The sequence below is a fragment of the Cnephaeus nilssonii genome (genome assembly GCF_951640355.1).
Source record: "Cnephaeus nilssonii genome assembly, chromosome: 20".
In the NCBI taxonomy this organism is placed as follows: domain Eukaryota; kingdom Metazoa; phylum Chordata; class Mammalia; order Chiroptera; family Vespertilionidae; genus Cnephaeus; species Cnephaeus nilssonii.
Genome location: NC_137091.1, coordinates 31,548,751 through 31,571,021, shown reverse-complemented (window position 1 = coordinate 31,571,021; position 22,271 = coordinate 31,548,751). Strand labels below are relative to the sequence as shown.

Here is a 22,271-nt window from a genome sequence, read left to right as displayed (position 1 = left end):
AGTTCTTGTCTTCTGAATTCCAGTTGCTTTAGAATTTGGTTTTGGGCTGTGTGATTTTTATATGTGCCAACAGTGCAGAGCATGACACAGAATGCACTGAGTTAGAGAGGCCAATTGACCCTGATAATGAGATAGATACCTGTCCTTCAGAGAAGGGGAAGCATGTTAACTTCACAAGCACCTGGGACTGTTTGGCTGAGAAATGATTTGCTTCATTGCCCTCAGCTTAGTCTCCCTAGAGCTGTTGTCAGCCTGAATGGAGTCCTGGGGTGGTTATAGTGCGGCCTTCACTTCAGTGAGGTGCAGGTGGTGAAGGCTCTGCCACCTAATTCCGATGACCTGGGACCCAGATTTAATTATCACCTGTTAGAGGGCTGGGGTTGGCAACTTGATTAGCCCCTGAGCCAAACAACCTGACACAGCAGCTCCCAGAGTTGGAAGTCCTTCCTGTTCTTCATTTAATAAGTTTCATTAGGAATCTTGTTCTATTTCCCCCTTTGTTCAGCATGGTATTGTTGGGGCCAAACAAGTTCCACTTGTGGTAAGATGTTCTTTTTCATTTGAATTGTTGAAGTAAATAAATCCTTGAGATCTTTAAGGCTTCATATGTACAGCATCCCTGAGGGAAGCCACTTGTGATTATTTTTGGGTGACATTTTAGAACTTTTCTAAAGTAATGTTGCCCCAAAAGCCAGGTTTAATGTCACGATATAGTTTGAAAGGTGGGTGATTCCCTGGGTCAGCTGGGCATGCTCCCTTACAGTTGATGGAGCTGAGGTAGGAGATGAAGACCTTTTGGTTGGTAATCATAGTCACTTCTCACCTCCTACCTCTCCATCATATATTATGGTAACAAAACCATGAAAATGACCAAGTTTTGTTAGTGTGTATATCTCCCAAGTATTGGCTGAGATGTAATTTAATGGGAAATAAGGATATGGTGCACAGCTGCCTCAGTGCTTCAGAGTGCTCCAGTGCAGCGGTCGCCAGCCGGTGGTCTGCGGACCACGTCCGTAAGGCCTGAAAGGTTGGCAACCGCTGCTCTGGTGTGTCTGTGACTCAGTGAAGGTGGGCGTAGACAGACATGGACAGCAGTGACACTTCGGTACTCTGTGCCTAAATTGAATTGTCTCCCAAGTGTGTTTGTTACTTTTCCACAGAAAATTAATGTGGTAAGTGAAAAAAAAGATTTGTGGTCAAAGAACTTTGGGCAACTGGTTTTCTTTTTTTTGAAAATTTTTTTTATTGTGATAAAATATATATAACATAGAATTTGCCATTTTAGCCATTTTTAACGGAACAATTCTGTGGAATTACTTACATTCACAATGCTGTGCAACCATCACCACCATATATTTCCAAAAATATTCATCGTCCCAATAGCTTTATACCGATTAAGCATTTGCTCTCCTAGTTCCTGGTGACCTCTATCCTACTTTCTTTTCCTCTGATTTGCCTATTCTAAATATTTCATATAAGTAGATTGATACAATATCTGTCCTTTTGTGACTGGGTGTTTTCATTTAGCATGAAGTCCTCAAGGTTTGTCCATGTTGTATCATGAATCTGAACATTATTCCTTTTAAGATTGAACAGTATCCATGTATGGATGGGCCGCATTTTATCCATTCATCCATTGATGGACGCTTGGGTTGTTTCCACTTTGGGCCTATTGTATATAATGCTGTAATGAACGTTACTGTTTTCAATTTTCTTGACTACATACCTGGGAGTGGAAAAGTCTGTTTAACTTTTGAGAGACTGTGAGCCATAGCAGCTGCACTGTTTTAACACTGGTTTCTTTACTGCAGAATTTCTCAGCCTGTAAGATGTTTCTGTATACAATAAATCCCCAAGAGAAAAATGGAGTTTTCGGATTTCCCAACCTAATTGACCTTGAAACTTTTTTTTTTTTTTCCCCCCCGAGAAGCATCTTTTGGCATTAGTGTGATAGGATTCATCTTGGGTATACCACTCAAGGGAATTTTGAAGGAAAGGCATTTTCCAGTCACTGACCTTCTCATTCACCATAACTTTAATTACTTTTCACTGAAATGGTCAGAATGTGTGTATGATTTCCTTATAGCTATTCCTTTGTCCTCATGTGTAAAATAAGTAGAAAAGTATTTACCTTTTTTTTTTCTACATGGAAGGTGTCTGGGATGTATATTGAAATGCTTAAATACTGGACTTTTAAGAGCAGTTTTGATTGTGAATTAAGAGGATAGATCCTTAAAATAGGACAGTTCTGGGAAATTTGGCACATAAGTAGGAATACCTAGATTTGTCACTACCTGATGATGTTAGCCAGATGCTGTGTGAGTAGCGCAGGTCCAGCTCTCCTGGGGCAGGGAGCCTGGGTATTAGTATCATGGATGAGACTACTTTTAAGGATGGTACCTTGGTTCTGTTCTCAACTGTAGGCTCCTCTTTCACAGAAGTTAGAAAAGACTTATCTCTGATGAAGCACTCTGATGGAAAAGAGAACAGTCTCAGATTGGGCATCAAATGATGTGACTTTGTGTTGATCTGCTGGTTTTGTCTCTTGCAGGTTAAATGCCTCTCTCTCTGCTCATCCTGAGAAAGATGAATTAATCCTTTTCGGAGGTGAATATTTCAATGGCCAAAAAGTAAAGTATATATTTTTTTCTTTCCTTTGCAAATTTCCATGGGTCTCATTTGGAGTAAAATTTATTTAAAACAGTGATATCAAATACTCATTGGTCCTTTAACTCCCCTCCCACGTGTCCTGCCTCCTGAGCTGTCAGGACTGGCATGTGATTCCTTGACAAGCTATCAGCATCCTTTAGTGACCTTTAGGGTCACTCTTGTTACTGCCTTGAGGTTGACCAGCATTCTCCTCATTCAGATTGATTGTCCATGTTCTTCCTCATGATGGGTTTCCAAAGTTGTTTTGAATTAGAAAAGTACTGATCAGTTTTAGATCTAATTTTTATTTTTAAACAGTCCAGATAGACTGGTGTTTCAGAGTTGTGTGTGAAACAGTTACAAAAGCATGAAGTTCACCTTCCCTGCATGGTGGACAGATGGTCTTTTACTTTGTGTCATCATCACATAGGATCCAGGGGACCTGCTGCACCAGCTCTGTATTGATAAGATTTACATTGCTTAGGAAACACATTTTCCAGGCAGGCTAGCGATAGATCCTTTTTTTCGACTTACTGTCACTTTCATGGAAGCATCATTCATGTCAGTAAAGTTACTCTTCCTTCCTACAGACGTTTTTATATAATGAGCTCTATATCTACAACATCAGGAAGGACACTTGGACCAAGGTCGAAATCCCCAGTCCACCTCCAAGGCGCTGTGCTCACCAGGTATGTGTCAGTACTAACTCTTAGCCTTCCCTCTGTTCCCGTTGGGGCTTTACTCTGAGGATTCTTTTAGGGACTTTTAGAATTGGTAAATGACAGGCAGCCTTGTACAGAGACTAGGTCTTGCACATGGTCCTCACTTTGCTGTTTTCTAACTTAGGCTTGTTTCTGAAATTCTTTACACATCACTGTCTTCATCTGTAAGACAGGGAGATGAATACCTGCTCCTCCAGGTGGTGCAACGATCATATGAAATAATTTAGGTAAAAATACCAAGTGTGGTGCCTGGCATATGGTTGACAAATTGCTCCTTTTCTGTTTGAGTGAAAGAGGCTCCTATAGGCTCAAGTTCTGATGACTAGAGAGATGAAAACGAGAAAACTGTTCAAAAAGAGGTGTAAATGCTGCATGGAAAATAATTATTACAGAATGAATGAGTCATAAACAGGGATAATGAAGGAGAAGTGCTAAATCAGATGTTGGCTGGTTTCCGCTTACCCCAGGAGAGCTCTGTCAGAGCTGTTTACCTATCAGGGAAGGGGTCCTGGTTTCAGTTTCTATGAAGTTACATGAGGACAGGCACTTGGTCTTGTCATTATTATAACCCAGTACTTGGAACAGTGTCGGGGCACAAAAAACCCCCAAAAACCAAACAAACATCCAACAATTTAAATGAGTGATACCTCTCCAGGGTGGAGAAAGATGATTATAGGAGCCCACCATGTGTATGTGGTTCTCCTTTTCCTGATTCTGTGTTCAGAAATAGCCTACTGATCTGAAATTGGGTGGTAGGAGGACCTGTGTGCCTGAATTGCATGAGCTTCTTGTGCACATGAAAGCTTGCAAGTATTTGGACTGGTTTATCTTCTGGAAAAGAGGAAGGCACTTGCTTTCAGGTTTAAAAATTAGATTTAGTAAGCTTGGATTTTAATAAATAAATGGATTTTGATAAATTCCAAGTTTACTTACCAGAGCCCTCTCCAGCTCTGAAGAGTAAATGATCTGCCCCAGGAAAGCTAAGGACTAAGTCCTGTCCCAGTGGTGAGCACTCTTGAGTCCCCAATCTTCCCAGATGCCTCATCAGATTCCTGGGCCCCAAGAAGGCTGATGTCTCAATGGAGCAGTCAAGCTTCATGCCCATGTCACATAATGCAGGCTAGGGGTTTCTTTTTTTGTTTATTTTCTTCTCTATTTTAATCAACAGTTATTAACTGTGTCCTTGAAGAATTAGAGTCATAAAATTCTTTGAGATTTTAAAATTCAGGTATTTTGGCAGGGTGCTTAGCAGGCTCTGATCCATATGCATGCCTGATGAGGACTTTATTAGTCTAGGGCTTCATAATATCCTTGGAATTAAGGTTGGCTTGCTGTTTATGCTGTGAATATCACAATGAATTGTAGTGATGGGAAACAGAAAATTGGTTACAATTTTTTTTTTTTTTTTTTTGCCTAAAGGTCATTACAGTTCAAATTCTACTACATTAAATGAGACAAAAGTTTCCTCATTATAGACTAGTTTAATGAATATGATTTAGAATGTTAGAATCTGTGGACTTGATCTTTTTTTAGATCAATTAGAGAACAAAAAGAATAGAAAGGGAAAGCTTATACATATATCCTTTATTTTTTTTCTCCTAGGTCCTGTATTTTGGGATGGGGTGAAGTTTGTTTTAGTTTGTAAGTTGAGAGTTTAGATGGTCTTTTGTAAAATGAATAGAGCCCAGTGAGAAAAAATAAAGGGTCATAACATCTGCCGAATGTGTCATTAAGTGACGTGAGAGAGAAGAAGGGAGTGTTCAAACTCTCGTGCCTGGCCTGTTGAGGACACAGGGAGTGAAACTGTTGAGAATCGAGGGCTGCATGAGAAGGAGGTGGCAAACATCGTGAGTTCCTGTCTTATGATTCATCTGATGTTTGTTTTTCCTTAAGTAATGACAAACTCACTCGAAACAAAATGCATTATCTCATAAAATAGAAAAAATGTTTCATATGCTCCTATCTAATAAAAGAGTAATATGCAAATTGACTGTACCTCTGCTATGCCCATAAGCCAATCAGGAGCAAGTATGCAAATTAACCCAACCAAGAAGGCTGCAGCCACGGAGCGAGCAGGAGGCTTGGGTTTCCCCAGCAATGGAGGAAGCCAAGCTTTCCGCCTGCCCTGGCCTGCGCTCAAGGCTACAAAGTTTCAATTATAGAAGATAAATAAATCCCAACAAAAATGGCTGCGGCCATGGAGCAAGCAGGAGTCTTGGCTCCACTCAAGGCTACAAAGTTTCATTTATAGAGGATAAATAAATCCCAGATACCAGGGCCTCCACTTGGGTCGCCGGGGGGCATGGCCAGCCTGCAAACCACAACAGGCCCCTCGCCCAGGCCACCCCACGCCCCAAGGGAACCCCCACCCTGATCCAGGACACCCTTCAGGGCAAACCAGCTGGCCCCCACCTGTGCACCAGGCCTCTATCCTATCTAATAAAAGAGTAATATGCAAATTGACTGTCACTCCAACACATGATGGCTGCCCCCATGTGGATACAAGATGGCCGCCACAAGATGGCCAGCAGGGTATGGGAGTTGGGAGGGACCAGGCCTGCAACGGAGAGCAGTTGTGGGCGATCAGGCCAGCAGGGGAGGGCAGTTGGGGGTGACCAGGCCTGCAAGGGAGGGCTGTTGGGGGCGATCAGGCCAGCAGAGGAGGGCAGTTAGGGGTGACCAGGCCAGCAGAGGAGGGAATTTGGGGGCGACCAGGCCTGCAGGGAAGGGCAGTTGGGGGGGACCCAGGCCTGCAGGAGAGGGCAGTTGGGGGTGACCAGGCCTGCAGGGAAGGGCAGTTGGGGGGGACCAGGCCTGGAGGGGAGGGCAGTTAGGGGTGACCAGGCCTGCAGGGGACGGCATTTAGGGGCAATCAGGCTGGCAGGGGAGCAGTTGGGCATAAATCAGGCTGGCAGGTGAGTGGTTAGGGGGTGATCAGGCTGGCAGGCAGAAGCAGTTAGGGGCAATCAGGAAGGCAGGCAGGCGAGCAGTTGGGAGCCAGGAGGTCTCAGATTGGAGAGGGTGCAAGCTGGGCTGAGGGACACCCCCCCCCCCCGCAGGAATTTCGTGCACCGGGCCTCTAGTATATAATAAAAGCCTAATATGCTAAGTGTCCAGTCGTCTGGTTGGCCATTCAACCAATCAAAGCATAATATGCTAATGATATGCTAAGGCCCCTCAACTGTTTGTGCAAAGCATAATATGCTAATGATATGCTAAGGCCCCTCAACTGACTTGCACTGACAACCACCAGGGGCACACAGTCCACCGGTCGACCAGTCGCTATGACGTGCACTGACTACCAGGGGGAAGACTCTCTGACTGGTAGGTTAGCTTGCTGCTGGGGTCCGGCTGATCGGGACTGAGCAAGACAGGCTGGGCACGCCCTGGAACCCTACCACAGTCCCTCCCTGGCTGGCCAATCTCCTGCGTCCCTGCCCGGCCCTGATCATGCACCAGTGGGATCCCTTGGTCTGGCCTGCGCCCTCTCGCAATCCGGGACCCCTCGGGGGATGTTGGAGAGCCGGTTTTGGCCTGATCCCGCAGGCCAGGCCGAGGGATCCCACCAATGCACAAATTTGTGCACTGGGCCTCTAGTGCAGTGGTTCTCAACCTTTCTAATGCCGCAACCCTTTCATACAGTTCCTCATGTTGTGGTGACCCCCAATCATAAAATTATATTTCGATGATGAGAGAGAAGCATTGATCTCCCTACCTCCTGTACACCCCCTATTGGGGATCGAGCCTGCAACCCAGGCATGTGCCCTGACCGGGAATTGAACCATGACTTCCTGGTTCATAGGTTGACTACTGAGCCACACTGGTTTGGGCAACAGCAATTTGATTTTGATGTATCTTTGTGATTTTCTTGAAGTTCAATTATATGTGTGTTAGACTATTTAATATTATCCAACAGGGCAATGAGTCTGTCTCGTTTCATTTTGATAGTTTTTATTGTCCTTCAAGGTAAGTGGATATGCTGAGAACTTGTGAGTTATTTATTTTATGTATGGTATTTCAGCTCTAGAAGTTATTTGGTTATTATTATTGTTTCCATGTCTGTTTATTATGTTCATGTTTTCCTTTAAATCTTTAGATGTGTTTATAACTGTTTTCAAGTCCTTGTCTGCTGATTTTCCCATCTGTGTTATTTCTGGATCTCTTTCTATGGACTGACCTTTTCCCTTGTTATCAGTCACATTTCCCTACTAGAATTGTGTAGTTAGATACAGGACTTTGTGAATGCTGCCTGTTGACTGTCTGGATTTTGTTTTCATCTAGTAGCAATTGATGAGTTTTGTTTTGGCAGGCGGTTAAGTCACTTGCAGATCAGCGTGATCCTTTTGAAACTTTATTTAGAGTTGGCTTAGCCTTAGGGTATATCTTTTCTGGGATCGCTACTGAGTGCCCTGGGTATTCAGTGACATCTTTAACTATGTCTGGTTGGAAATTGCCTGTCTCCAAGTCCCGAGTAAGTGCACATCATTTTCAAGCTTTCAGCCTCACAGTGGTGATTTTTTCCCCAGACTCTCCTGCAGATGTGCAGCTTAGTGCTCAAAGGCTCCAGGGCACCCACATGGATTTTTAGGGTGCTCTCTCTCCAATACTCTGCCTGCAAATTCCAGCTCTCTTAGTATCCGTAAACTCTGACCATTGTCTCCTCAGCTCAACAAGATCACCTGTTCTGTTGGGCTCCTTTCCCTGCACCAGGGTGCAGAGACTTCCTTCAGAGGCACAGTACTCACCTTTCTCCTTTACTGTCCTTAGGGTCACAGTCGTGCACTTCCTGTTGTCTGATTCTAGTTCCTTTATAGATTTTGTCCAGTTTTCTCCTTGTTTACAGTGGGAGGGCTAATGTGGTATAGGTTGCTCTATCCTGGTCAGAAGTGGAAGTCTTTTATGCCTGTCTCTTTATAGTTTTAAGTTTCTCTTGAATAATATGTTAACTTTTTTCTTTGAGGAATGGGTTAATACATATCCCTCAGATCACTGACTGTTGATCCACGTTCCTGTAGTCCCTATACTTCTGACTGTGACAGGCCTGATATTGTAATTAAGATGGGGGAGGGTTTGTAGAAGATGAACTGTGGCATAGTCTTTTTTTCTTGCCTGGAGTTGGACTTCATTTATTAAAAACGGTTTTAACACTGATTATGTAAGTAACTTCATTGTAAAAATTAAAAAGAAAGAATAAAGAAAATCTAAGTCCATTGTCTGTCATCTTAGAACTGCTATTTTATATTTCTTCATCTTTTCTCTGCATATTCATATTTCTACACATCTATATTTCATATTAGTTGGCATATACATGCAAATACACACATATATGTATATATCTTTTCTATACTGGTTTATAGTATTATGCCATTAAATAGCCTTCTATAATATGATGTTTCAAAACTCCATTGTATTGCATAGTGTGAATGTATTGCCTAACTTCATTAAATTAAAAAAATGTTAGGTCTGGGCCTGAGCTAATAATCATCTCTGCTTTAAAGATTTGAAATGCTCAGTTTCTTTCCTATAGAACTACTGAGGTTTTAAAATGATAGGAAACTGGCTTGGCCCTTTAAAGGTCGGTCATCTGTGCTGAGATGATGCACACAAAACTGCAGTGGGGCGCTGGGTGCCTGGGGATGGAGCCTTCTGAGAACCACCGGCTGACCCTCCTGGTGTGAACTTTTCTGTGGAGGTATGAGAGGGCAAGTAGGCGTCACACGGAATGCTCAGGAGCGTCATGGTGCCCAGTAGCACCTGACCCAGGTCCCCTCCCTGGGCCACACTGTGCTTGGTGCCGTGGCCACTATTTCCAAGCTCCTTGGCAAGAAGGTTCCTTGACTGTTTCCTGTCTACATGCCCTGTGTGAGAAGGATATGATCTCATTGTCCACTTAATTGCCTGGACCCTGTGGCTGGTGTCTCCCAGGGTAGGCTGGCCCGGCACCTGCTCTGTCAGGTGTTGCCTGAGTGTCAAACCTCACATTTGTGGGGTGCTTGCAGGAGAAGTCATTTCTGTGAAGTTTGTCCCCTCAGAGGCGTGGTTTACAAGTCATCTGACGATAAACCCAGCCACAGCATTACTGTCTGCCGTCCATCAGATGGCACGTCACTGAACTTTCTCAGAGACTCTGTTGGTCACTGGCCAGAGGGTTGTGTGGCTCTGGATGGTCCAGACGGTTGAGGGTGGTTCCAGTGTGGCTTCTGAGTCCTGGGTCTTTAGTAAAACCACAGAGAGAGCAGGCCCTGATGAGAGTTGGGCAGGGCAGGCATTCTAAGATGAGGGTCAGAGCTTGGAATCAAAGTGTCCTTAGGAAAGAAGGAGGCCGACCGAGTTCTGGGGAGGGGTTCCAGTTTCATGTGTGTTACTTTTTAGTTATCACTTCAATCATTTCAACAAGAAATCCAATCTAAAAGTGTAACCCTAGACTAGGTAGTGTATGAATTGCCTTTAAAATCCTCCAAGTCAGTGTTTCTTGTATTTGCATCTATAAAGCTCATTTCACGTGAAATAGGATCTACTCTTATCTGAAATACATTCCCTTATCCAGTGGTTTTCTTTTATTTTTTATTATTATGATTTAAAAAAATCTTTATTCAGATTATTACAGTTGTTCCTCTTTTTTCCCCCCATAGCTCCCCTCCACCCGGTTCCCACCCCACCCCATGTCCTTACCCCTCCACCTCCCACTGTCCTCATCCATAGGTGTATGATTTTTGTCCAGTCTCTTCTTGCAGCCCCCACACCCCGTTCCCCCCGAAGATGGTCAGTCCACTCCCTTTCTATGCCCCTGATTCTATTATATTCACCAGTTTATTCTGTTCATCAGATTTTTTATTCACTTGATTTTTAGATTCACTTGTTGATAGATATGTATTTGTTGTTCATAATTGTTATCTTTACCTTTTTCTTCTTCCTCTTCTTAAAGAATACCTTTCGGCATTTCATATAATACTGCTTTGGTGGTGATGAACTCCTTTGGCTTTTTCTTATCTGTGAAGGTCTTTATGACCTTCAATTCTGAATGATAGCTTTGCTGGGTAGAGTAATCTTGGTTGTAGGTTCTTGGTATTCATCACTTTGAATATTTCTTGTCACTCCTTTCTGGCCTGCATAGTTTCTGTTGAGAAATCAGCTGACAATCATATGGGTACTCCCTTGTAGGTAACTAACTGTTTTTCTCTTGCTGCTTTTAATATTCTCTCTTTGTCTTTTGCTCTTGGCATTTTAATTATGATGTGTCTTGGTGTGGTCCTCTTTGGATTCCTTTTGTTTGGGGTTCTGTGCGCTTCCTGGACTTGTAAGTCTATTTCTTTCACCAGGTGGGGGAATTTTTCAGTCATTATTTCTTCAAATAGGTTTTCAATATCTTGCTCTCTCTCTTCTTCTGGCACCCCCATAATTTGGATATTGGTACGCTTGAAGTTGTCCCAGAGCTCCTTACACTATCTTCATATTTTTGGATTCTTTTTTCTTTTCCGGTTGGGTGTTTTTTACTATTTTGTATTTCAAATCTTTGACTTGATTCTTGTGATCCTCTAGTCTGCTGTTGGATCTCTGTATATTATTTTTTATTTCAGTCAGTCTATGCTTAATTTCTAGTTGGTCCTTTTTCATATCCTCGAGGGTCTTGCTAAATTTATCAGCGGTTTCTAGAAAATTCTTGAAAAACCTTATAAGCGTGGTTTTGAACTCTATATCCAGTAGTTTGCTTTCCTCCATTTCTTTCATTTGTGACGTGTTTCTTTGTCTCCGCATTTTGGCTGCTTCCCTGTGTTGATAGAGTGGCTTTGTGTACTAGGTGTCCTGTAGGGCCCAGTAGCTAAGCCTCCCCAGTTACCTGAGGTGGACACCCTTGGTGCACCCCTTTTGGGCTGTGTGCACAGTCTTATTGTAGTTAAGCCTTGATTGTTGTTGGTGTCACTGGGAGGAATTGACCTCCAGGCCAATTGGCTGTGTGGATCAGCTGTGTCTACGCTGGGAGAACTTCTGTGCTGGTGACACCCTTATGAGGCAAGACTTGCTTCAGTGGGGCTTTGGTGCTCACTGAGTCTGCCCCCTGAGTGTGTCCCTTATAGATCTGAGGAGTTGTAATCTGGATGGTCCTACTCTGACCCCTAGGTACACTGGCTCTTGGATCTCCAAGGAGGTGCTAATTTAGCCTCTGCCTGAGGCCACCCAGCAGGAGCTACGGAGGGATCTGCAGATTCCTCTTCTTTGTTTGGGGTTTGGAGGTGCCCAGATGAGGCCCAGCTGTGAAGCAGTGCAAACTGCTGTGGGGCCTTGGGCCTTCTTTTGGATGTTCTGGGTCTCTCTGACTCAGCTGCAGTTTGTTAGGTAAGTTTAGATTTTTTTTTTTTTTTGGCCAATCATTAATAATCTTTTTTTTTTTTAATTTCTTTATTGATTAAGGTGTCACATATTAGTCCTCATCCCCCCATTCCCATCCCACACCCCTCCCCATGGATGCCCCAACCCCCTGTTGAACTTAACCATTGGTTAGGCTCTTATGCATGCACACAAGACCTTTGGTTGATCTCTCCCTTCTCCCCCCACCCTCCCCTATCCTCCCTCTGAGGCCCGATAGTCCGATCGATGCCTCCTTGTTTCTGGTTCTGTTCTTGTTCATCAGTCCATGTTGTTCATCATTTCCCCTAGATGAGCGAAATCATGTATCACTAGAGATATACTTATAAGAATTGAATGTGCGACGAGCAATAATAGTTATGCTGACAGGCAAATGAATCAGTCTGTAGTGAGTTTCTTTCTGGACCAACAGTTCTTTTGAGACCCAATATCAATGTCCACCAGTTCCTTATGAGTACATGTCGGCACTGACCCCTCAGCTCTGGATGGTGGACAAATGGTGGTAATGCAGGTCCGACTCCCTCTGGTTTGGTCTCGGCCGGACCCAGGGGCACGGCTTCACCCAGATCCAGGGGCCCACGGCCTCACCCGGACCCGGGGCCAGGCTCATCCGGATCCAGGGGCCCACGGCCTCACCCGGACCCGGGACCCAGGCTCACCCGGATCCAGGTGCCCGCGGCCTCACCCGGACCCGGGGCCAGGCTCACCTGGATCCATGGGCCCGCGGCCTCACCCGGACCCGGGGCCAGGCTCACCCGGATCCAGGGGCCCGCGGCCTCACCCGGACCCGGGACCCAGGCTCACCCGGATCCAGGGGCCCGCGGCCTCACCCGGACCCGGGGCCAGGCTCACCCGGATCCAGGGGCCCGCGGCCTCACCCGGACCTGGGGCCAGGCTCACCCGGATCCAGGGGCCCACGGCCTCAGTTTAGATTTCAAAGGACCAGGCCATTCATATGCAAAAGCCTCTGCACACAGCTTCGATGGGGCGGAGTCTCAGGTCAAAGCAGACAGCAATGGCTTCCCGTCAGCCCTGCCCTAAGAGGCCCCAGGGTCTCAGTGTCCCTTGGTAATCGCTGCAAGCACCTCTGAGAGAAAGCCGCCCTCGAGTTCTGCCCAATGCCAGACAGTTCAGTTTCTCTCGGTATGAGTCTGGGTCCCCAGAGTCTCGCCCGGAACTGGAGTTCAGAGCAGTTGGGAGCTTGTGTCTCCCTCCCGATTGAGAAAGACAACCGCGTACTCAGTTGCCAGCCCTCTCTGCACGCGCACCTCCGTACCTCTGCACTTTACTTCCGCAGCTCCTCTGAGTCTCAGTGTGCTTTTCTCTTTCCTTCTAGTTGTAGAATTTCCACTCAGCCAGCCTTCCTGTGGTTCTGGATGATGTCCGTTTTGTCTTTTCGTTGTAGTTTTGAAGTGGTTGTGCTAGGCAACAAGTTCAGGTGTTTACGTATGCTGCCATCTTGGTTCTACCCAGTGATTTTCAATCTTTTTCAACTCATGACACACATAAATTAATTATTAAAATTCTGCAGCACACACAAAAATGTATTTTTTGCCGATATGACAAAAAAATACATATAATTTTGATTCATTCACACTGGACGGCTATTGTGTTGGCTGTTGTCATTTTTTTAAATTAGTGAGTAACCTTGGGAATGTGAGGTGTCATTCTGCTCATGGGATATGAGTTCCTGGAGTCCCTGTTCTCTGCTGTTTTTCCCCTTAGATCGGCACATTAGTTTATAGAATGTTTGGCTTGTAGACCATTTTTGTTCTATGTAAACTTTGATATTCTGCTAAGCCAACTAATACTTTGAAATATGCATCTGTGGGTCTTGAAAGTGCTTGGCTGTGTGCTGCTCTGTCCTCTCCTGTGTAAGAGCTACCTGCACCTGCAGCCCAAAGGCTATTGTCCTCACTGCTTTTGTGTGCCTTCCTGTTACGCTTAAATCTTTAAAAAGTAAATGTTAATAATGTTACAAAAACATTACATATTAAACATGTTTTATTCACGAGTGTGGTTTTAGGTATACAATGCTTAATCTCTAGGAAAGGGATTAATGAGGGCAGGTAAATAGCTTTATTAAAGGTATTTAATAAAATGAAAATACTCTGTTAATTTGTGTTATAACTGACTGGAGGCCCGGTGCACGAAATTCGTGCATGGGTAGGGTCCCTAGGCCTGGCCGGAGATCAGGCCGATCGGGGCCTTCTGCTTCCAGTTAGGGCCTCCCTTCCCAGGCTGCTGGCTGCCAGCCGGGGCCTCCCTTTGTTCTGCACCGCCGCTGGTGGTCAGCGCACATCATAGCGAGCGATCGAACTCCCAGTCGAACTCCTGAGGGGACACTTTGCATATTAGCCATATAAATACATATATATATATATATATATATATATATACACATATATATGTATATATGTTATATATATGTATACATATTATATATATATATAGATGTTAACTTTTAACATAATTGTCCATTCTAATGGGATGTGGGTTGTCTAAACATAAGTGGATGTTAATTTTGCAACCTAGGAGTACCTGAAAGTTTATTAGATTTTGACTTTGGAGGATTTGTTGATGAGGGATTTTTCAGGAATTTTCCCTCAAAGGCAGAAGTGTGGGTGCTGGCCAAGACTACCACGTGCTGTATTCTGGCGGATGTTACAGAACCTGGACTGCAGCCGTGGAGCCAGCCAAGAGCTGTGCTGCTTTGCTCTGACCTGCCACCTTTCTTTTCACAGGCTGTGGTGGTGCCTCAAGGTGGTGGGCAGCTGTGGATCTTTGGAGGGGAGTTTGCTTCTCCTGACGGAGAGCAGTTTTACCACTACAAGGATCTCTGGGTTCTGCATTTAGCCACCAAAACCTGGGAGCAAGTCAGGTAAGGCACTGGGTGATGAGTCGACATCTGGGCCTGCCTCCTGTCCATGCCAGCATGCTTGGTTCACAGTGATGGAATCAGATATTGTAGAATTCCAGGGCTTTGAGTAATACCCTTGCAGAGCCTGAGAGACCAGTTTCGCAGATAACTGCAGAAAGGAAAGAGCTTGAGTTTTTCCACCCTTTGCTGAGAAGCCCTGCCTGGCCACTGCTGCCTGACCACGGGCTTTGTTGAAGGTGTTGCCAGGGTCGCTAGGAGCAGCGCTGCATTCAGGCTTATTTCTTGTTCCTCCCTTGTGTGTGTTACACTGATCATATTTTAATGCAGTTCTTCTCCTGCACCATCTGTTTATCTCCTTAAAGGCACTTTGGGTTTCAGTTTGCTGGATGGAGCTGTGGTATACTAAAGGGAGTGCTCTTTCTAGGTCTAGTGGACATAGAAACAGTGGAGCCAGTAAGATGATTGATGGGAAAGCCTTTATATTGCTCTTCAATAAACTAGGCTCAGCCATCACTAAAGCCTGATTTCTGTACTTAACCACTAGTGTTAGTGGTCAGTGCTGCACACCTGACTGAAGAGAGACTTTGTGTCCGCATATACATTATTTACAAGAAAAGAACTAAGAGAGTGACAGATTGAAAGAGCTAGTTGGCTTCATTTTCCTGGGGTGCGCATGCCTGCTTGCTGGGCTGTGTGCACCTGGTGCAGGGTGCCTTCTCTCCACTGCTAAAGCAACAACCAGAGTTTCTTCGCCTCACTGGAGAAGGCAGCTGCACTGCGGAAATCAGTGGTGGTGCAGAGTGTTTTCAGGTCCTGGGACTTGCATAAGAGGGAAGCCTACCTCCCTGAGGGGGTGTGCTTGCTTATTTGATGACGAGCCTCTTAGGAGACCACAATGCCAGGCTGTGGAGACCTGATCTGATTGGCTTCAGGCCTGGAGTGGAACTAACTATGTAGAATGTCCCTTGTGCATGTGGAAAGTGTAAGTAGAGTCCCCAAGCCGGGCTAACCTGCTGGAAAGGGGCCCAGTGGCAATCCTGAATCAAATCGGAACCAGAAGGAGCCTTGGTGTGTATTACCAATTACTGACTTAATTTCCCTTTCGCTTACTTGTTTAGGGAAAGCTTCATTATCTTAGTAGGCACAGCAGTCAGGAAGTTATTTTCATATTAAAATTGGTTTCATTATGTATATATTGAAACTTAGTCATTTTCCCCATAATTTAAAAAGTATTTAGGCCCAGAGCTTGCAATCTGTGTTGTCTTGTTTTGCTCCAATTATTTTTTTTGAAACCCAGTTTTATGTGCTTGTTTGTTCATTGTCGTTGAATTGATTGTTGATATTTTCATAGCATTTTTGTCATCCACATGGTTGCTATTTGTCCAAATTTATGGTTGAGGGATAATAAACCTCTCCATGAAAGAATATATACAAGTCTTACAGCTCCTCGGCTGGGTCTAGTGTTGACGATGGCACATCTGTGAGTGTTCCTGCAGGGACATTCTAAGCTATTTTGTCTTGTGTCCTTCAGCTTTTTCTGGTTCTATAACATATATTGTGTGTGTTTGTTCCAAGGAAGCAGGGAGGCACTATTGACATGTGGTCACTTGGGGAGTGCCCTTTGAACAGCTTGCTGTGGCTGCTGTCTCCCAGCCAGCCAGCGATAGCCACCCTCGGCTCAGCGCAGGATTCCAGCTGCCTCCTGGTGCTCTTGGCTCAGTTACGCTTACGCAACATTTGAGGCATCTGTCTTAAATCTGAAATTGTCTCTGATAAACACGTCTCTCATTACTTGAATACTTGTTCTTTGTAATTAAAATGTGAGAATTTTTTTTTTTTTTAATCCTCACCCGAGGATATTTTTCCATTGATTTTTCAGAGAGAGTGGAAGAGAGAGGGAAAGACAGAGAGAAACATTGATGTGAGAGAAACACATCAGCTATCTTCTTGCTGTGTCCTCACATGGTTGCTTTTTGCTCATGAAGAGAGTTCTTTCTTCCTCTTGTTGTAAAGGCCCTGATCCCATCATGGGGGCCCCACCCTCATTATTTTTTTTTTTAATCCTCACCACAGGATAGTTTTCCCATTGCTCTTTAGAGAGAGTGAAAGGGAGGGAGTGACGTGGGCGCAGGGGAGAAATAGAGAGGAACATGGATGTGTGAGAGACTGATTGATTGGCTGCCTGCCACATAGCCCAACCAGGGCAGGGATTGAACCTATAATCCAGATACATGCCCTGGACTGGGAATCGAACCCTCTACCTTTTGGTGTGCTGGCCAACTCTGTAACCACTGAGTCCCACCGGCCAGGGCCCCACCCACATGATTTAATTTAAACTGAACTACTCCCAAAGGCCCCACCTCCAAATACCATCACACTGCGGGTTAGGGCTTCAACATATGAATTTTGGTAGGGGCTGCGGGGGAGGGGGACACAAACATTCAGCCCATAACAGCTAGTGTCTAGTGTTTGCAAACATCTTTCCTTTGGCAACCATTGGTGTATCAGTGAGGGTCTAATCAGGAAGACATGAAAGAGATGGGTCACACCTATGGTGGAGAAAACCAAACTAGTGGGTCAGCTAGAAGCTAACCCACTTCCCACTGCTAGGCTTTGGGGTGGGGTGAGGTCTGGAACTGGAGATGATGTATGTCGATGCTCCTGAGAAGGAGGCAAGGCAGGGGTAAGGGGCTGTGCCCTGGTTCCTTCCCTCTTCTCCATGTACCTCCAATCTCCTGCTGGTGCTTCTTGCTTTGGTGGGACTTCTCTGATAGTGAGCAAAGCCGGGAGCCATGGAGAGGAACTGCCTGTGTAACCAGACAGGATTTTCAAGCACTTTTAACCCCTTCCTCAGTCAGCGGGCCTGCCCTACCAGCTCAGGTTTCCCGTTTGTTAAAGTTTAGTCAGTCAGCCTGCCACACTGAAAAGCCAGCACTTCTAAAGGTGAACCCCACTTTTCTTCCTTACTCCCTGGAGGAGATGCAGTTGGGCAAGGGGAGAAAGATTTTTGACACCCTTTCTTTGTTTATTTCTAAAGCCGCTGCCATCCTAGCTAGTCATCTGTGGCTCCATAAACCACAAACAAGGAGGTCAGGCTACTTAAAGAACTCGGCTGTTTTCGGATGTTTTTCATATACCTATGTAATCACCCTTTCAAAATTAATGATATGGTTTTTAGCATATTCACAGAGTTGTACAACTACCACTGCTAGTTAAATACCAGAGAATGTTTCCATCACCCCAAAAGGACTCCATTCCCACCATTCACTCACCTTTAATCTGCTTGCTATCTCTGTGGATTTGCCTATTCTAGATATTTCATGTAACTAGAATCCTACATTATTTGTTCTTTTGTGACTGGCTTACACTTTGCATAATGTTTTTAAGGTTCATCCATTCTGCAGTATATGTCAGATTCTCTTTTTTATGACTGAATATGTTCCATTGTTTTGAGATACCACATTTGTTTATCCATTCATTTATTGATGGATGTTTAGTTGTCTCCACTTTCCACTCTTGGAAATAAAGCTGCTATGAACATTTGTTACAACTAATACATTTTTATATGCATTGAAGCACTTAGTACATGATCAATAAAAATTGGTTGAATGAAAAATAATATACTGTATAGGTGTGTGTGTGTGTGTGTGTGTGTGTGTGTGTGTGTGTTCATGTGTGCACACTATTGTTCTTGGTTTGGAAAAGGAGCCAACATTTGTGGCGTCTTCAGCTAAACCTGCTTAGTGTATGTATCTTAAAGCTGTGTCTGAGAAAAGTTGACATCCTAGAAAGATTATTCTCAAAATAATTCAGAGTTCTTTGTACGATCCTGTTGCAAAAGGCCGCAATGAGTTAGCTGAAATCAGACCATACCCCATAATTATCATGTGGAAACAGAAACACACATATGTTCTGTTCTCTGGCATCTCCCATGAGCTGGTTGGGCTCATGGTCTGAGGCTTTGTGGACTTCATAATCAGGCAGGTTTTATTAACAGCTGTGCATCAACTTCGAGAGAAGCCAGGAAACCCTGGAAGTGGGAGTGGAAGCTTGTGTGGATCCCTTGCTCCTTCACTGCCCATTGATTATCATCTTGAAGTGCTTGTGGGTAAGGAGGAAGGGAAGACCAACAGGTAGAGAGAGTGTGACTGATTTGTAGGAAAATCAAGGGGTAAGGAAAGGATGCATGAAATTGAAGACTGTCAGAGTAAGGGGTCATTTTTTTGGCCCATAGATTTCTTTAGTCTGAGATCTCTGACTTTTAGTATTACAGTGCAAGCATGTCAAACTCGTGGCCCACAACAAATATTTTTGTGGCCCAGCCAATATAACGGTATGTAAGAAACATTTTAATAAAAATTTTGTAACTTAATTTTTACAATATCCTGTTACAAATAATTATTAATAATGAACTACAATGTTCGCTAATGACTAATTATTATAATCGTGTTGCATTCATTTTCCTTATATGCCTTACACGCCGGCGCACCATTTCTCTCCACTAATACTAGCAGGGAATATTTTAGCAGCCGATTGCCACATCATTAGTCTTATACTGACTTGTTTGGTGTGTGCAACAGGAAATATTTTGCTTTCAGAGAACAAGAAAAGAAGGTTTATTTGCATTACGCTTATTAATTTGTGCAGTTATTCATTTTCTGGTAAGTTAATGTTCAAGAAAAATGTTAATTTTTATTAAAATGTTCTATTATTTTATCTTAACAATTGCTCATTTATTTCAGCCCTTTGTATTCAGCATGTCTCTATCGAAATAAAACTACGTTTCTGTGAAAATTGAAGCTTTTTTTTTTTTTTGCAGCCCATAAACTTACACCTTGTTTACTTGGTCCTTGATAGCCTTTGAGTTTGACGTGCTTGGTTTAGTGACTTAATTGGCTGTTGAGAGTGTGCGTTATGGGACCAGGTTGCCTCAATTTAAATTCTGGCTCTGCTGTTGACTAGCTTAATGTGTTTCTTGACTTCTTGTCTTGATTTTCTCATTTGTAAAGTGGGATTAAATATAATGTCTTTGCCATGCAGTTATTGTGAGGAATAAATGCACATGGCATAGAGTAAACATTCCACAAATAGTTTTCTTAGCCTATATAATAAAAGCCTAATATGCTAAGTGTCCAGTTGGCCATTCAACCAATCAAAGTGTAATATGCTAATGATATGCTAAGGCCGCTCAACTGCTTGCTATGATATGCACTAACCACCAGGGGGCAGTCGACCTGTCAACCAGTTGCTATGACGTGTACTGACCACCAGGAGACCAGGGGGCAGACGCTCTGACTGGTAGGTTAGCTTGCTGCTGGGGTCCAGCCGATTGGGACTGAGCGAGACAAGCTGGACATGCCCTGGAGCCCTCCCGCAATCCCTCCCCAGCTGGCCAACCTTCCATGTCCCTTTCTGGCCCCGATGGTGCACCGGTATCGTCCCTCGGGCTGGCCTGTGCACTCTCGTAATCCGGGCTGAGGGCCCCCACCTCCCCGAGTGCACGAATTTCATGCACTGGGCCTCTAGTTAAAAATAACAGTTAAAATAAAACTCAAACAAGAACACAGTTTGATAGGCTATCTAGATTCTAGAGACCACTATTAGTTATTCTGTACAAGGAGATAAATTCCCTATACTAAGCCTCATATTGATTGTTTGATGGAATATTAATAATCGATTTTTAACACTTGGAAAAGTGGAGCCGAATGCTGAAGGGACACTGTTTAAAATGAAAAGGGCAGTGCTTTTGCACATGGTTCCTGCTTTTGGGCCATGCTGTAACCATTCTTGGAGGAGGGGCCTTTTCTGGTTGGAGAATAAGCCGTTAGACTCAGTTTCCTGTCCAGTGGGCCTGTGTGATTTTAACTCTCAGGTTTTATGAGAAAAAAATTTCTTTTGCTCAGTAAATGTCTCAGGGCTGCCTGGTATGGTACTATAGCATGTAATTTTGTAAGGTGTAAACTTTGAATTACCTCAGGGAACCATTTACGTGCCAAGTTCTTAACACTCTGTACTCTAAGCCCATGGAGTTATTTGATGCTAGAGTATTTTCTGTAAATGGAACCATTAGAAGGGGCCTGGGTGATGGTGAGTGGCAGCTTGCCCTGTTGGAATGCCATTTTGCACATAACTCGGCTGCACTGAAAGCATTCCCTCCCACAATATTGCACATGTATTTTTGTGCTGCATATAGATCTGGCTGAGTACAACATGGGAATTTTTTAAGACTCCATATTTAGGAGTGATGGCAGTTGAAAAGGCCTGTTGGAGATTCAAATATAAACAGGCTTTTTTGAGTGGCTTTATTTTTCTAAAGGGGTATGTGAAGTGTTTTTATAGAAAGATTTTCCCATTTTGGTTACTAAGCACAGTGGTACATGGCTGGTGCTACAAAAAGTAACTTACATCCTTAGTTCCTGGATCACTGAAGGACAAAACACCCATCAGATTTGTGGGCAGGAAGCTGACAGGAGGCCCTTACCTGGTGCATCTCAGATGCTGGGAGTCATTTAAGGATGACAGCTTGCTGACACTGTTTCCATAGGTTTGTGGTCCTTTAGGTTCACCGCTACTGGACTAACATGGGTAACACTCTGGCTCTCCTGCATAAATATTTTGAAGTAGAACTGGACCATACTAGTTGCTGAATGAAAATCTGTTCCCCAGGCTATCCTTCTAAAGTATCACATCAGAGAATGTATCAAAAGAGGAGGTTACATTTTGCCCAGCACATGTGCTGTTTTCCTTCTTATCAGCTTCTCTATTGTCGAGTTGTACTGTGGTGGCCTGTTTTCTCAGTACCCAGCACAGAGGGGATGGAGAAGTGCCATCTGCTTCAGCTTGTGGAGTGGGACCAGCTCCAAGGAGAGCCCTTTTCCCACTGTGTACCAGTCTAGGCCGGTGCTGATTTGGTATGAACCTGCAGGTGGTGTCATGGCATAACCAGACTCTCCTTTTGAGCCTCGTTCATTTGGTATTTTTTTAATCATGATTTTGGATAAGAAAATATGCTTACTACATTTGTGGGAGAGCAAATAAGTTGTTGACATATTCAACATCCAAAAGTATACTTGTGGACCAAATCTAGCAAGAAGTATTGAAGTGGATTTGGTAAAATCCACCCATTTATGATAACTCTCAGCAGAGTGGTAATAGAAGGAACATAGCTCAACATAATAAAGGCCGTAATGACAAACCTACAGCTACCATCTTACTCAATGGTGTAAAGCTGAACTTTTTTTCTTTAAGATCAGGAACAAGACAAGCATGTTTACTTATACCACTTCTATTCAACACGATATTTCATGCATTGGGTCGGGGGGAGCCTCTCAGCCCGGCCTGTGCCCTCTCGCAGTCTGGGACCCCTTGCTCCTTACTGCCCTTCTGCAGCAGAGGCGGGAGAGGCTCCTGCCACCGCCACTGCGCTTGCCAGCTGTGAGCGCACTGACCACCAGGGGGCAGCTCCTGCTTTGAGCGTCTGCCCCCCCTGGTGGTCAGTGCGCGTCATAGTGACCGGTTGTTCCACCCTTTGGTTGATTTGCATATTAGGGTTTTATATTCAACATAGTATTGGAAGTCTTAGCCACAGCAATCAGTCAAGAAAAAGAAATAAAAGGCATCCAAATTGAAAAGGAAGAATTAAAACTGTCATTATT

At 44.2% G+C, this 22,271-nt stretch overlaps 1 protein-coding gene across 1 annotated transcript in view; it reads left to right on the top strand.

Annotated features, from left to right (window-relative positions):
• KLHDC4 (kelch domain containing 4) overlaps positions 1-22,271 on the top strand; it is a 56,736-nt gene that overhangs the window by 4,531 nt on the left and 29,934 nt on the right. The window contains exons 3-5 of the mRNA XM_079759622.1: positions 2,552-2,630; positions 3,240-3,338; positions 14,480-14,616. Coding sequence (XP_079615748.1) covers positions 2,552-2,630; positions 3,240-3,338; positions 14,480-14,616 — 315 coding nt within the window. The remainder of the gene's footprint in view (positions 1-2,551; positions 2,631-3,239; positions 3,339-14,479; positions 14,617-22,271) is intronic.